This window comes from Thunnus thynnus, chromosome 9, assembly GCF_963924715.1.
Source record: "Thunnus thynnus chromosome 9, fThuThy2.1, whole genome shotgun sequence".
Taxonomy (NCBI): domain Eukaryota; kingdom Metazoa; phylum Chordata; class Actinopteri; order Scombriformes; family Scombridae; genus Thunnus; species Thunnus thynnus.
The window spans coordinates 17,465,379-17,481,526 of record NC_089525.1 but is presented as its reverse complement, the minus strand read 5'-3'; the positions used below and the strand labels follow the sequence as shown (position 1 = coordinate 17,481,526).

The 16,148-nt window shown below is 41.7% G+C and overlaps 1 protein-coding gene across 1 annotated transcript in view; it reads left to right on the top strand.

Annotated features, from left to right (window-relative positions):
- Nucleotides 1–5,171: 5,171 nt before the first annotated feature.
- The window catches only part of LOC137189437 (Kv channel-interacting protein 1), a 46,023-nt gene continuing 35,046 nt past the window's right edge, over nucleotides 5,172–16,148 (top strand). Inside the window, exon 1 of the mRNA XM_067599302.1 lies at nucleotides 5,172–5,441. Coding sequence (XP_067455403.1) covers nucleotides 5,354–5,441 — 88 coding nt within the window. The 5' untranslated portion in view covers nucleotides 5,172–5,353. The remainder of the gene's footprint in view (nucleotides 5,442–16,148) is intronic.

The following is a 16,148-nucleotide window of genomic DNA, read 5'->3' as shown; positions in this document are numbered from 1 at the left end:
CTGCTCCTCCTCCTCCTCCTCTTATTACAGTGTGTATGAAGATAACACAAACACACACAAAACAGAAGATTTTCATGACACAGATGAACCAAAAGTGGTAAAACACAAGTCAGACATCTTAACCTTGTATTTCTATTCCATGTAATTTTATGTTTGCTGAAGTTTACTTTAGAGGTGAAACTATTAGTTGATTAATAGATTAGTCGATCGACAGAAAAATAATCTCCAACATTTTGATAATTGTTTGATTGTTTAAGTAATTTTTCAAGCAAAAATGACAAATATTCCCTATAGATACAGCTCCTTAATTGTGAGAATTTGCTACTTATGAAAAATAATCTGAATGTTTGGAGTTTTGTTCGGACAAAACAAACAATTTGAGGAAAATCACCTTTGGCTTTATGAAATTTTGATGGTCATTTTCACTATTTTTTAAAAATTTTATAGACAAAAAGAATAATTGATAAGTACAGAAAATAACAGGCAGGTAAATGAATAATGAATGAATAACCAGCAGTTGCAGCCCTAGTTTATGTATTATTCTGATTATATATGGATCATAAAATGCTATGAAATGTATTGTTTTTTTGTGTATCTGCCCTACAATAACAGTTTAATTAATACTATATATAAAGCCTTCGAGCACACTTACACAGAAGTAGTGTGTATTTACAGTACAGGTTTAGTCTGCATGCGTCAAAAATTGAACAAATCGAATATTTTCAAGAATATAAAGTCCAGCTGCTTTTTGACTCGGTAGATAAATCACATCTTTTATACAAAAGAACCGTTCATATATTTTCTGCATTGCATGTTGGATCCATTATACTTGTCATATACCTGTTGGGTCAGACTCAGGTTTAAGTGGTGGTCTGCTGTAGTCCTGCACTGCAGCTTCAATAGAAAACTGCAGTGCAGCTGCAGAAACTCCAGTGGACCCACAGGACTCTCATTACACTCACCAAGGGAGACTCACCTTCATTATTAACACACACACTCCAACATACATGACGCACGTGTGTGTCTCAGTAGTGTGTGCTTAACGTCATGTTTACATGAGTTAATGACCCTATGTTAATTAATTTTCCATGCCAGATGTTAATGAATGCCAAGCTCAGCTCTGACGCTTCATATGTGGGCCGACATGGAAGTTTCTGAGAATCAGGGAGTGAAGGAGGAGTGGCGGTGACATGGAGGGAAAACAGGAGCTCCAGATAAAAGGAAGTGTGTGTGTGTGCATGACTTGTCACAAGGGTGTCGATGACATTGACAGCTGGGCTCAAGCCTCATGCGAGAATGTACTGTTGTTGCGTTTAAAGACACTTCTGGAGCTTTCTGTGTGTGTGTGTGTGAGAGAGAGACAGAGTGTGAGAGTGTATCAGCACTGCAGGGGATATCTCTGTCTTAAAGGAGAGTGTGTGTGTGTGTGTGCGCAGTGATGCAGACAGACAGTTGTCATCAGCAGGGTGTCTCGAGGGGGGTTTGCTGGAAAAAGGAGCGGCAGATGAGAAAGAGGAGAGGAGAAAGGAGAAAAAAAGAGGGGGGATGATGTGTGTATTGAGGTTTTAATTTCATCCAGAGGGGACATTGTCACTCCATAACTGCCAGTGACACCTTGAGTGTCATGGGCCCTGGTGGGACGGCGGTCTTGAGTTGACTTCCAGACCTCCAGGGCAACGCTGGCTGCTCACACCCAGAGATGAGCTCTAAAAGTGGGTTTCTCTCGCTGCTGTGTCTGGGCAGATGGGTCTTGGTTGCTGGAAGGTTGTTTTCATGACAGTGGCTTTGTTGAGTTGTCAAACTGTAGTGCGGTGGGTGTGTTATTATCCCCTGCTGAGTGTGTGTGTGTGTATGTGTGCGTGTGTGTGTAGTAAGTGCTGGAATTTGCATGCATATTGTCGTATTATGCAGACACATTCATACACTCTAAAACTGTCATCCTATGAAAATTACCAAGTGGTGAGCAGTAATGCTTTTTGTATGTGTACCGATTTGGCATTTTCGTGTCACGTCTTTCTTCCCTCAGTGTTGTGAAGCCTCCTTTCTTTTTCTCACCATCTCTGCGTCTGTTGTTGTGGCCGTATCAGTCCATCTCAGAGCCTGTTATATTTAGAGGCAGAGCACTATCAGAGCTCACAGCTGGCCGCCTGTGATTCAATTCTGACAGATCTACAGCGTTCAAACCAATCTCCTTTCTTTTTGTCTCGCTCGTTTTTCCTGCCAATCTCCACCACCCATCCCCTCTCTCTTTCTCATGCCACCCTCACCGTTCCTCTCTTTTTTTCTTTTCTCCTTTTGGCTCCACACTGCTCTCCTTCCACTTCTTCGTCTTTCCTCCTCAGGTTTTTATATCATTTTCACCTTCACACTTCTAGTCATTCTCAGTTTCCTTTTCTTTTGTTTGTTTGTATTGTTCCTATATACACTTTAATCTCCCCATTTCATCTCAGTCTCTTTCATACAATCCCCCATTTTCATTCTCTCCTTTATCTTTGTCATTCTCTCAGCCAAGTACTTTATATTACTGCCTTTTCTCTCTTTTCCTTTTTTTTCATTTTGACCCCCTTTCCCACTCTGTACGGTTCAATGTGAAGTGCTGTTGTGTGTCATGAAACTCTATCTCTCCTTCGGCTCCTCTTGTTTCTCCTCTCCACTACTCTAGCCCCCTTTCAATTTTCTCCACATCTTTATTATCCACTGTGTCTATCAGGTGCGCTCTCTCCTACAGCACCAGGCAGAAAAATAAGTGCTTTATCACTTTGACTAAATCCACGTTGAAATAAACATAAAACATTACAGTTTCTAATTTTGAAGAGACAAGCAATTAGCTGCTATTACATCCTTGAATCTGTGCGCAAAGGCAGCCCTAATCTCATTAATCATGAACAATGGGGGCGGTAAAACACAAGCATGTTTATGCAAATTCCCCCACACAGCAATCTCCTCCATGCTTAATAGCCAAACAGTGGTGGCGCTTCAGAAAACAATCCTCCCCCTTCTTTTACTCCGCTCAGCCGTTTGACTTGCTTTTATTTCCCCCCCCTCTCTCCTCTCATCTTCTCTCTTTCTTGGTTTTTCTTTCACCCTGCTCTCGTGTTTTCTTTATCCGACCTTCCAGTTGGCTTCATGAAGTCTGAACAAGAACATTCAAGAGTCTGCGGAAAAAGTATTGATCCAAGTCCCTCCCAAAGCTTTCAGTTTGATAGCAAACAGAGATCGTCTGGGACATTGAGTTTTACATTCCACCTCCAACGAACACCTCCTCTTGGCGCACTCCCCAGCTCATTCCCCTTCTCTTCCATCAATTCTCTCTATTTCTTGTGTTTTTTATGCCTTTCATTTGCATTTTTATTATGTCATTGCTTCTCCCCCCTCCCTAGTGTCTGTTTAGATCTATTTCTCCATTTCTCCTCCTCTTAACTTTGCTGTTATTACTGTTCTTTTTCTTCTTCTTCTTCTTCTTTTGCATTTTAGCCTTCGGTCCAGCATCCATATGTGATTCAGGACTAAATATAGCCCAGGAGGACATTATAAGATTATCTCCCTGCATCGTTTCTCTCTCATTCCTTCTCTCTCTCCTGAGCTCCTCTCTCGTTTCCATCTTTTCTTCTCTCTTTCAGGGTCGTCATCTCTCTTGAGTTATGTGCCAGTTTTCAGATGAGGACGGTGAGTGAGGTGTAAAGCCCCGTCAGGATGGATCAACGGCCTGGTAAAGGTCAACAGCATGTGATCGTTTACAAGATTGGTCAAATACAGCTGAATCAATTGATTGGTATTTCTGCTGTCTGGCTGTGAATGTATTGATTGAGTTGAGATTGGGGCCAAAGGAATCAATAAAGTACACGGATCTTAAGATAACCAATAATTATTTTAACATTCAGTAGTGTGAGCCTTCCCTCAGTGGTGGAAAAATACATTTACTCAAGTACTTTATGAAGTACAATTTTGAGGTACTTTATACTTGAGTGTTTCCATTTTGAGCTACTTCTATGCCACTACTTTTTTAGAAGAAAATACTGTAATTTTTCTGCACTACATTTATCTTACAGCTCGTTACTTTTATTTTACACGCTATGCATTAAAATATGGTACACTGTTATTGATTAAACCAGCCAGTTAAAATTAGGTCCACCTCACCAGCTACAAGATAAAAATACTGCGTACATGTTAATGCAACAATAGTTAAATATATATAGAAATATATCATTCTGAAAGGTGCAATTCTGCTAAATATGTACTTTTACTTCAGTAAAGGATTAAGGATAAGTTAAGTAAAGGAGTACTTCTACGACACTATACACCAAAATTATTTTAAAAAATAAGTTATTTTTTTTCTTTAAAATCATTTTATATATGCAGGAAAAAGATAATAACATCATCACCATTACCAGCAAATCCATAACGTGCACTATCAGTAAAGTGATGTATCTCAGTATACAGTATATAGTATGTTATGGACTCTACAGTATCAGATATTTCATATTCCTATTATAACGATAGTCATCTCATTTTAAAATGAAAGAATGGTTGAACTGATGTTTGGAAGATAGATAAATAGCTCATTTTTATCAACTGATGAAGTGTCTTTATGTGTTCAGGGTTGTGGGAGGGGTTGAGGGAGGAGTGTGTACGTGTGTGTGTGTGTGTGTGCGCGTGTGTGTTTGCCTACAGAGAGAAACAGATCGAGCTCAGTTTGTTTGCTGTGCATTGTGGGGAGCTGTCCATTGTCACTGGTGCTGAAAGTGGATTACTGCTTCCTCACTTAAAAGAGGGGATGAATTTGATAAGCAGGAGGGAAGAGGAGAAGAAACGGAGAGAAAAAACCGAGAGGAGTTCATGATTGCTTTATTACTGCAATCCCAGAGGCTGCCTGCAGATTGGAAGGAAGTTTCTCAGAAACTTGGATTGTAAGAACACCTCTAACAAACTGTAGTTGTCTTCTTTGGACACTGAGTTTATTTCTTTTGCACATTTCCTCTCTCTCTCTCTCTCTTTGTTTTCTCTCTCTCATACATGCTCATCGCTTTCATACTAATTTGGACACATTCAGAGGTGGGATTGAAAAGGCGGAGGATGAGGAGTGGGGGAGGGAAAGCAGGGGAAACGGAGGGAGATCACCGTTTCTTTTCTTTTTTCCCTTCAGCTCAGCAGGACGAACGGCGACACAGTGAGAGGAGCGCTCTCTCTCCTCTGCATCTTTCACTCTGTTGGATTCGTACACTCCACCAGAAGAAGTTGTATTGATTTCCACTTCGATCTCAGAGTGCTGCTGCTGCTGCTGCTGATTTTGTCCCGGAAACCCCTGTCCTGCTCTGGCCCTGCTCAGCCTGCTGTGTCCCAGGTCACTGTCAGAATGGCAGGGTGTGCAAAGCGCTGTAAACAGGGACTTGTCAAGTTTGCTTTGTCCCTGCACAAACTGGTCACTGGGACGCTAATTAAAGGTATGTAAGTGCTTGAATATGTCCTTCTATAGATTCTATGTTGGCTTTTTTATGCAAATGCAGGGAAATTTGTGCTTATGTGTATAAGTACCTGTGCACAAAGTTAAAAATCTTTATAGGTTGCAAGCACTAAAAGTTGTGTGTGCATCCAGAGTGTTGGTCACATTATGTTGTGACAGGCAAGCCCACTAAATTAAAGTATCACAAAAGCAAAAGTGTAAGTCCAATCCACTTTATCTTTCATCTTCAGCTCATACAACTCTTTTTCTTTGCCCTCCTGCGCTCTACTCTTGTCTGCAGTTGACCTCGTTCTGCTCAGTATGGTCTCCAGAGGGAGGAGTGAAGGAGACAGAGATGAAGGGAGTAAGCAGCTAATAGAGAGGAGAGATAAAGTTGATATAGAGCAGTGTGTGTGTGTAAGTGTGTGTGTGCGTGCGCTTGTGATGAATGCGAGTAATAAAACGTGTCGGTGTGCCAACAGGGAAGAGGAGCGTACACACACAGTGCTGAGAGAGGGGGGGGGGGGTTTACTATTGTGATTCATTAGTTGTTTGTGGTGCGTGTATGTGCATCCGTGGTTGGGTATGTATATGTAAGGGTCCAGTGTGTGTGTGTGTGTGTGAGTACATGAGTGCACGTGCAACATTAAAGTGGTATTTTTTAAATCTTATTCCAGTGCTTTTATTGTTAAAGCAGGGAAGCAGTGCAGGCAAATACACACAAAGCCGTGCCACAGAAACTGTATGAAGCACAGCAGCACCCTGGAGGCACACACATACACACACACACACACACACACACACACACACATACACACTCCCACACACACTCACGCACACACACTTACAGTGTAATGCTTTTTGAGCCAATTGACATTTTGTCTGGAGGGATGGGAAACATCAAAGAAGTCAGTAACACACATACAGTAGATGCACAAAGACATACTCAAATGTACGCACATGTTTATGGATGGCTCCAGTATTCAGCCACAGTGGGTAGAATTGCCCTCAAGGTCTCACACACACACACACACACTCACACACACAATCACACACACACACACAATCACACACGCGTACACAGCGTCACGAAGGAGCTGCTGCTGAGGTTTGGTTGCGTAACAAATTACTCCTTAAAAGATAAACTCATACATGCTCATACATAAAGTCTATTTCTCTCTCACACACATAGAAATAAAACACACTCAAGAATATACAAACACACACACACACACACACACACACATGCACACATATGTAAAACACATGACACTAATACGTTGTTATTAAACACCCACTCAGACAAGGAGGAAATGAGCTGCAGGAACAAGAGATCTGGGTCTGCAAAATATCAGACACAGACACACACACACAGACACACACACACACATACACAGGTCTACACCTGCTCTTTCTCAGAACTCCGGTGGGAGTGAGAGCTACATCTGCAACATCAGATTACAGAACGGCTATAAAGGCAAATGGGGTAAATACACACACACACACACACACACACACACACACACACAGAGGGAGAGAGAGAGAGAGAGAGAGAGAGAGAGAGAGAGAGAGAGAGAGAGAGAGAGAGAGAGAGAGAGAACTACACTAAGGGCCATTCCTATTTTGTAATTTTATGGATGGTGTTTACTAGCCATTGCTTTTCAGTTTGGTGTAATTGGGCATGAGGAGAAAGTTGCTTCTGCCCTCTTGGTTCATTTGGAAGGAAATACCTTATTACTTTTAGCTCTGCTGTTGATATATAACAACAAACAGTGAACATGTAATATTGATCCTGTTCTTTTCTGGAAATGTACTTTTACTGGGTGCTGGGCTCCATTTTAATAGACCTCCATCTGCTGCCCATACTGTAAGAAAGTAGAAAGTTGTAAACTGGTCAGCCATTTGTAGTGAATGGAAAGAGTCTAATCTAATGTAGTTTTACTTGGCTTTATGTTTCCCTAATGGTGCCTAATGGTGAATGATATTCTAGTATTTTGTTTTTCTAAGAATCAACTTTCCAAATAACTGTCATAAAGGAAGTCAGATGAGTGAAATGTTGCATCACAAATGTTTCTGTGAAAGTGGTGAGATCATGCAGGAGCTTGTTAAAGTAATCTAATTTGCACAGTGTCCTCTTAAAGTGGTACTCCAGCGATTTTAGTCTTGCATGTCCATTATGTCGGTGGCTCATGAGAGAGAGAGAATAAAAACAGAAAGGTCAAAATCAAACCAGCAGTGGTGCGAGATATCCTGACTTTTACACGTAAACATAAAGCAACATGACAGTGTCTTTATTGTGTCTGAAAAACGCCAAAATCTTTCAGACTCCACACGGCTACAGTCTGTGTTGTTCTCCTCATGACAAGGAAACAGATCCCCTTTAGTTCCCCTTTAATCTTTTCTTTCTCTTCTCAGTCTTCTTTGAAATACAGCTGGGAATACAAAACCTCTGCTAATCCCTCTGCAACCATTACTCTTCCACAAATACACACAATTAAAGTTTCCTCTGTTTTCTCCTCACAACTGAAGGAGAAGAAACGTGGCTCTCTTTAGGAGCAAACGTACAAAGGTCACAGCACGAATCAACTTCTGCAAAGGTTAAAACACAATGGTTTCAATCCCATAAAGTACATAATATGAGCAGTTACTTGTGAGTACAGTAAGTTATTGATCTACCCATCAGCACAGCCACTAAATCTTTTCCTCAGTAAGATGCTGACATTAGAGGGCAAGGGGGATTTATTCTCTATGCAGCTTTTTCTACACTTCACTGTAAGTTACAGACTCATCTTCAGGTGACCTTTAACAGTCAGCATTGTAGGATAGTTTAAGAGCTGGAGTTATACATTGTGGAGAAATAATAGTTCTGCTCTTTCACTCTTGTCTAAGTAGAAACAGGAGCTTTTGACCACTTCCTGCATGTCCGATGACGGAGAAAATACTCAGGTTTTCTTTATTTAGTGCAATGAAAGGCAATGAAAATACAGGCATATTCAAAGGAGCTAGCTCGGTGTAGGGTGACTATCAGAGCAGCACTGACCTCTACTGGTAGCACTGAGGAAGTGCAGATTAACAGAGAGACAATCACATTTGCAAACCTTATGATTGGATGTCATATTTAACCATCAGTCGCTGGCAGCAAAGCTCAGGAAAAAGCACTTAATCCTTTTTCTGCTTTGAAATTTCCTCACACAAATGTGATGTTTTTACTCTGCTCATAAACTTATAAGAAAGAGACAGTGAAGTCAGGAAGGAGAAAACATTAAGAGCTAAAATCAAATGATTTTATTTCAGTCACATCCACTTCAGCATTTGTCTTTCACACATAACATCAATGATAAGACTCAACTGTGGTTTCAAAGTTCTGTGTCCTCTACACTCAAACTTTTCTACCCATATGAGACAGGACCCTGCAGACTTGCCAAACTGGGTCACATTTTGCAGCTAAAATTGTTCATCCCAGGTTACAGTTGGGTTTGGGGTCAAAAATCATGTTAAAAAAGACCTTAAAACAGGTGTCCTTGTTAGCAGTCTAGGATATAACTGATGTTCCTGTTTAAATGTCCCACAGCCATTCAGCCACCAAGGTTTCTGTTAATCTCCACCACCAACTATGTACCAAAGGTAAAAATGCCAGAACATAATCTAAAACACAACCCTACCAGCTGAATTTTGTATTTATTTTGGCTCTAGTTCAGGCTGGAGTTTCGAGGCATCTCTCTTAAGCTCTGCTCACTTCTTTTAGCTGCAAGCTGATTAGACCAAATCCCTTTCATCACTTTGGTTTTCCTCTTCTTTGACATGTCACATTCTGAACAGCCTTGGCCCTAAACTCCTCTCCAGCTTCCAGTCATCTCTGAAAAACAAACTTCCTGTCAAGCTGTGCCAGGCTGTAAACAGCCGGCATGATTTCACTTATCCCATCCATGCAGCCTGCCTTCAGGTGCTTCCCACTGGCATACAAATGCAACCTGCCTGGATGCAGAATACCATGCTCTGTGGTGGTCTGGGCACATGTGGTGGCACCTGATGGCTGCTATCAGCAAACAAAAACCCTTTGGCTGACAATACACAGCAAAGCACATGAAATATGCCTCAATCCTTCCTCTTCTTCAGCTAGAGTACAGTAAGAAAGCCTGCAGCCTCTTGAATCTCAGATTAGCTTGAATCCTATCTACTCTCTTTTCCCACTTATTTAAAGAGGCATCATCATGCCTTAAAAATTTAACTGTCATCTCCTGAAATCTACTTAAATTTTTCCTTCATTTCCCCCCTTGAGTTTCTTTATTAATCAGAAACAACCCCCCTCAGAGGAAACGTTCAGTTGAGCTCATAGTACTTGGTTTTACTGTATTGTAATTGGCAATCATTCCTTGAGTGGGTGTAAGGGTTAAACGCTTCACTGGGGTCATCAGGTGGGCACCCTCTTTCCTTGGTGTTTCATTAAAAGGCCCAAGAGGATCAGTTGAGTCCAGGTTTCTTTGGTCAGTGATTCAGTCCTGTTTATGTGGACTGTAAATCAAAACCAGCAGTGGGGATAGGGGTAGAAACTTCAGTGGGGTCATCAGGTGGGCACATTCATTACTTGAAATTTCATTGATAGGCCCAACACACCTCCAGAGGGCTCAGCAGTGACACCTGGCATCACAGGCACCCCCCCTCCTCTGCTTCTACCCTTCCTACGAGCTAATGGTCATCTTGCCGCCTAGTTCTTGTCATTTCTTTTCAGCCAGATCCAGTCGCTGCTTCGCTTGACAGCCTCTGCCAGTGACTTGATAGCCTGTCCTCCCAGCCTGACTCCCATCCCTTTCAGCAGCCTGGTGGTTGACACGGTCACAAAACCCCTGCAGCCGACCTCCACGGGGAGCACCTGTGTTCTCCAGCCCTTTTGTTCTGCTTCAGTTGCTAAATCAGAGTATTTCAGCTTTTTGCATTTGTACACTGCATCCTCCCATGGCACTGTCAGTTCTATGATGAGCAGGGCCTTCGTGGAGGCTGACGACAGGATCAGATCTGGACTGAGACTGGTTGTAATGATCTCTAGTGGGAAGCTTCTGGTCTAGATCGACCTTCATCTTCCAATCCTGGGCTGTATCCAGTAAGCCTAATTCTTTTACCTGGTGGTTGACAGGTAAAAACATAGAGGAACAAAATAAGAAACTTTAAATGTGCTGACTCCTCTCTGACTTCAAAGCGTTCCTCTGCTGGGAATAGGAGGAACATGCAATGTTAATCATCTTTCTCTACCTTCCTGTCTGTTTACCGGCTCCACTGGAAGAGCTCATTTCCAAAAGAGATAAAAAAAAGTAAGCTGTTCACTGACAAAAGCTTACAGCAGCAAAAGATAACTCCACTGTCCTAAATTTTACTGTCTTATCAGAAAATGTCTTACAGTGTCTGGGTACTAACTACAGTAATTATTATTTAAAAGGTTGTAATGTAATGTCGATGCTGATTTTATTATTTTTGTGAGAGTAGTTTTAAAAAGAATGTTGTATTTTTTACCAAAACCTAGTATTTTTTGCTCTGTTCCTTCTCAGTTGTGGGTTTCTCAGACTGCACAGCAGAGGGCATCAGATCCATCTCCATTATTTCCCACCATTACTGAAATCCTACATTGTCAGAGACGATCAGAACAAATGTGAGTTGTAGTATTAACTAAATGATTTTTTTAATATATTTAAATATTCAGTGTCTCAAAGTGCTTGTTGATGAAGCAGCTCTTCCTCTGATGGTTGATGAATGAAGACGGACAGCGAGGGGGATTTTCAAATTGAGGGTTCACCAGCATCAGATCTGAGGTGTTCCTCATAAGTGCTTAATGAAATATTCAGCAGCTCCTTTTTTTGCCACCAGATAGTCACTTCATGTCCCCCCTTTGAGTCGGGGGGGAACTTGGCTGCAGTTTTTGTATTCAGAAAAGGAGGTAAAGTAGGATGGATGGGTAAATGAGAGCACAGAGAGAGCAGGGAACAAAGAAAAATGAGCGGATGGATGTATGTGTGCATGTTTGCACATATGTGACTGAGCACATGTGTGTCTTTGTGCACACGCACACTTTGATGTGGATATTAGTGTGTGTGCTTTTCCCTGTGTGTGCACTCTACACCTGTGTGTGCTGCTGCTTTGCTCCAAAATGCTGTCATATCACTTTTAATGTGCCATGGGGGACACAGTGAATGTTTAATGCAAAATATAATGCATAATAATTCACATGGAAAAGGTCTCGGGGGAGGAGACGCCGCTCTGCCCCCCAACGCTGTAATCAATCCCCAAGCTGCATACAATTAACACTTCTATCACTCTCATCTGCTGAGGCGGGAGGAAAGAGAGAGAGAGAGAGAGAGAGAGATGGAGAGAGTCAATAGAGGTGTTTGTATGCAGTTCATAGAAACCGCTGAGGTACTTAAAGGTATAGAAATAGGAATTAGCTGCAGTTAACAAAAATGTAAATTGCATTTTTCATTTGCACTTTTGAAGAAGCAAACTCCCTGGTGTGTCATGAGCGAATTGTCTGTGTCCAGGAATAGTAGGGGGAGGGTGACAGGGCTCAAGTACAGTAGCACCCACAGGCAAGGTGATGCTGTCTGTAAAACATTTATGGCAGAAAGGAAACAGTAAATATTTCAACCGAGCTGAAAAATAAATGGTTCAACTACTTAGTGTTAATGTGTTTCTTACTGGTTTATGTACTGGACACAGTGACACGAGGGCCTATGCGAATTCACCTCAAGCTGACTGGATTTTTAAAGAGTTCTGCGCAATGTGTTATCTGTGTATCGACCAGAGGGAGTAGTTTAGATGGTGGCCGCAAAGTGGAGTTTTTCACATCTTGACAGGTGACATAAAGTAGCCAAGGTAGGAGGCTTACAGCAGTGAATCTTTCTGAGAGATTCAGTCTGAGGCAGAAAAACAGCAGCCGTGGCCTTGAGGAGAGAAATAGCCGGTTGTCAGGGAGAGAAACCTGAAGCAGCACAGACTCACAAATACAGGCCCCCTGCTCTTCCTGACATAATATTGTTACCACTGATCAGTCTGTTAGAAGTGGGCACCGAAGCAGAAAAGTCACCAGTCGTCTTCTTTTGAATCAATTAAAAGCCAGTTCACCTAAATTACAAAAAAGCAGATTTTCTCACTTACATACAGTATGTGGTAGCCGATCTAGTCAGTCATGTAGTTTTGGTTTAATTTTTTCAGATTTCTTGTCTCTGAGATTTCTGCCTCCACTCCAGTACAGTGGAGGTGAATGGCTTTTTCTTTGTGGCATCTTGTTAGCACACAGTTGCCTACTTACACATCCAGAGTATAAGGACCAACATTATTAGTAATTTGAAGGTGCACTTCTGGCCTCCTGGCAATTGTGAGTCCAATATTTACTCTCCTTTTTGTTGTTTTGGTCTCCATCGACTCCTGAGGGAAATATTTGGCTCTTTAGCTGCTAAATGGTCGAATGTGTTCACCAGCTAGTTGCTAACTTTGTCTGCCTGCTGTTTGATGCTGGGCAGGTAGCATACAGAGGAGTTTTCAGGCTTTTTCCTGTCCTGCAGAGAAACGGCACAGATGAAGGAGGTGAGACTGAACCAAAACCAAAAGTTGCTGCCACAAAAACAAAACAATGAGCTGAAAAATGCTCAAAGAACTGTGTGTGGGGAACTATAGGTGATCATTCTCAGTGGGTTCATCACTAAGAGACCCTGTAACATCATCATCCAGTTATTATTTTTTTTAAAAAGATTATACATATTAACATTTCAAATAGCTGGTTTTGTCCGACCAACAGTCCAAAATCTACAGATATTCATTTTACTGTCAGTGAATGTTAAAGTCCCCGTCCACTCAAAATGTGATTGCTTATTGTTGATCAGCTGGATGTTTGAGCTTCACTGTGCAGAATGATGTACGTGCAGAATTTGACACTAGAAGACTGTTTTCACATTTCTCTGTGCTCACCTTAAATAGGCCCCATTCTAAAGTGTGTACTTACGAGCACAATTTGTGACATCACAACTAGTCTGGAGCCAATCGTGGTCCAGTATACAAAGTGTGATGTGGAAACTCAAAACCTCCAGTGCGAAGCCTCTATACACTGATAATGGACTTTACAGTGAAGTAGGAGACATCTTGTGTCCAACAGTTAAACTTTTGAAATAAACAATATTTGCATATTCATAGAGAACGAGGAGATGTCATTTTAACGAGGTAACTTAATGAGGTAAACCATATTAGACACAGATTAGTATTCCAAGTATTTTCATATATCTTAAAAAATGTCTGGAGAGAATCTTTAACATTTTATAGACTGGAACCAGTAAAATTTATCATTGCTTTAAAAAGTCCCCCTCCACTAACTTAGATCATTGCTTAGATGTTTGAGTGTCACTGTGAGGAATAATGTATGAGCAAAGTTTGACACTAGAAGGCTGTTGTTAAATTCATCTGCTGAAGGGGGAAAGTTTCTCTGTGTTTAAGTTGTGATTTGTGACACCACATCTGGTTTTGAAGCTAATTGTGGCTCAAAATGCGACTTACACAAGTGTGATGTGGAAACTTGAAGGCTCCAGTGCATTGTAGAGATGTCATTTTAATGAGATAATTGGACCTTTTTGTGCAAAAACCATATCAGACACATTTAATTATTCCAAGTGGAGTATTTTATATATCCTAAACATGTCTTGAGGGGATCTTTAAATGATTAATGTCAACCAACTAATCAACTAATCGTTTCAGCTCTACATTAGAGAAGTAGTGTGTTAACAATGAGGTCTTTGGAGTTTTGAGCACCACAAGCAAAATGCTATTCTCTACAGCACAGACAGACATCTCAAAACCTGGACAAAAAGGGGTCATTAGTTTTAGGTGAACTGACCCTTTAAGTGGTCTTCAGCATTTGTAGCACCATCCACTCTAGAGGTAAAATGACTCTAACAGTGTTTACTCATTGCACATTGATTTCAGTTGAGCCTCGCACAGCTCAGGATCTGTGGATCATAGTCTGCGTCGGAGTGACTGACACACGTTTAGCTTTGTTAGAGGAAGACATGTGATTGACTCTTTGCTGCAGGAATTGGCTGATCCTGACAGCGTTGCACCTCATTCCCAAGTCTGTCAAGATCGTTGAGCTCGTCTCCTCCGCTTCTCAATCCAGTAAATCAATCTGTTTGTTCTGATGACTCAGACGACACCGAGCCAGTTAGTGGACAGGTGCAGTTTTCACTCCTCCCTCCTTGTACTCGCCTCCCTCGCTCCCTCCTTCCTTTCATGCCCTCATTCCTCTCTCCTCACCTCCTCTCTTTCCCTCCCTAACCTCCCCCCATATATCTTGACCTCCAAATTCTCCACTCTCATTCGTCTCGCTCTCCTCTCCTCCTCAGCCGACATCATTTCCCACAGTTATTGCCCCCCTGTCTCATTTCTTTCTCTCACTCCCTCTTTACTCCCATCCCAATCCTCTGCTCTCTTTGCCCTCATCTTCTCTCCTCTGTGTGGTCATCACTATGACAGATTCCATCCAGCCTTGGGCTGATAAGACTGGGCAGCGGCCAACCAGCCAATTTATTATTCACTGCCCGCTTGCCACATTTCCTGTGCTTGTCAACATCTTCTTTCTCCGCTGTCAAATCCTTTCTACCTTTCACCCCTTCTCTACTCTGCTGTCTAAATCTTTTTTTTTTTTCTTTCTTTACCCTCCATTCAATCAAGCCAGGCAGCCATCTCACTCTAGTAAAAGGCCTGTTGTGTAATGGTTAATAAATGATGAGAAAAAGGTAGGTTGGCACTCAGAATGATCCACAGCACCCTGGACAGGACCGAGCAGCAGCGCAGACGATGTCAGGCTTAATGTCTTGGAAGAGTTTGGCACTCGGCCTAATGCGATGAGCCTGTTGTTGTTTAGTGTTATTGCACTGGAAGTGCAGGTCTACGGAGCTATTTCGGTTTCCTTGTTTTAACCACTGAGAGGTTAATGCCTCAATTACTTTGTTTGTCAGCAGGATACTGAATCTCAAAGACTTATCAGTTAGATTATAGGAAAATAATTAGATATTGGTGATGATCTATTGTATTGTATCTATGAGAGAATATTCCAAACTCAGTTTACCTACCAGCTTTTTTCTGTTCTTTCAACTGTGTTTAGACTACCCCTCCAGGAAACATAACAACATTAGTCATTTTAGCCAGTTACTCCAAAATGGCAAAAGTTCAAAGGTCAAAGCTCTCTACCAGCTGTAGGAATTATGACTCTTGTTTGTTAGGAGCAAGAGTAGTATGATGTTATAAAGCCACAAAGTCCACAGATAGAGGAGGTTAACCAGCTAGATATTTCTCTTACCCTGGATGTTGGAACCCAGCAATTTTGGTCAGGTGATAACAGGGTGGTCTCTGTTCATGTACACCATCTAAGTTTGGATGTGAACGGCCTCCTTGATCTTTCTCTGGCTGTCCACTGACTCCTGGTCGATGACTTTGACCTCTTCTCAGTCGATGCTGTGACCTGGTTTGATCTGATATTCACAGGCAGCTGAGATTGTCTCTTTCAAGTGCTCTTTCACTCTCTTATCTAGGATCCCTGCTGTTTCACCTCAGCTGTTACACCCCAGTCTTCCAGTCTGGGCCAGTCCAATCGATAGAGATCCCACTTGTCATTACGTGACCAAAGCTCCATACTTACATCATGTGATGACACATAGTAAATTAACTTTGAGTTTACAAT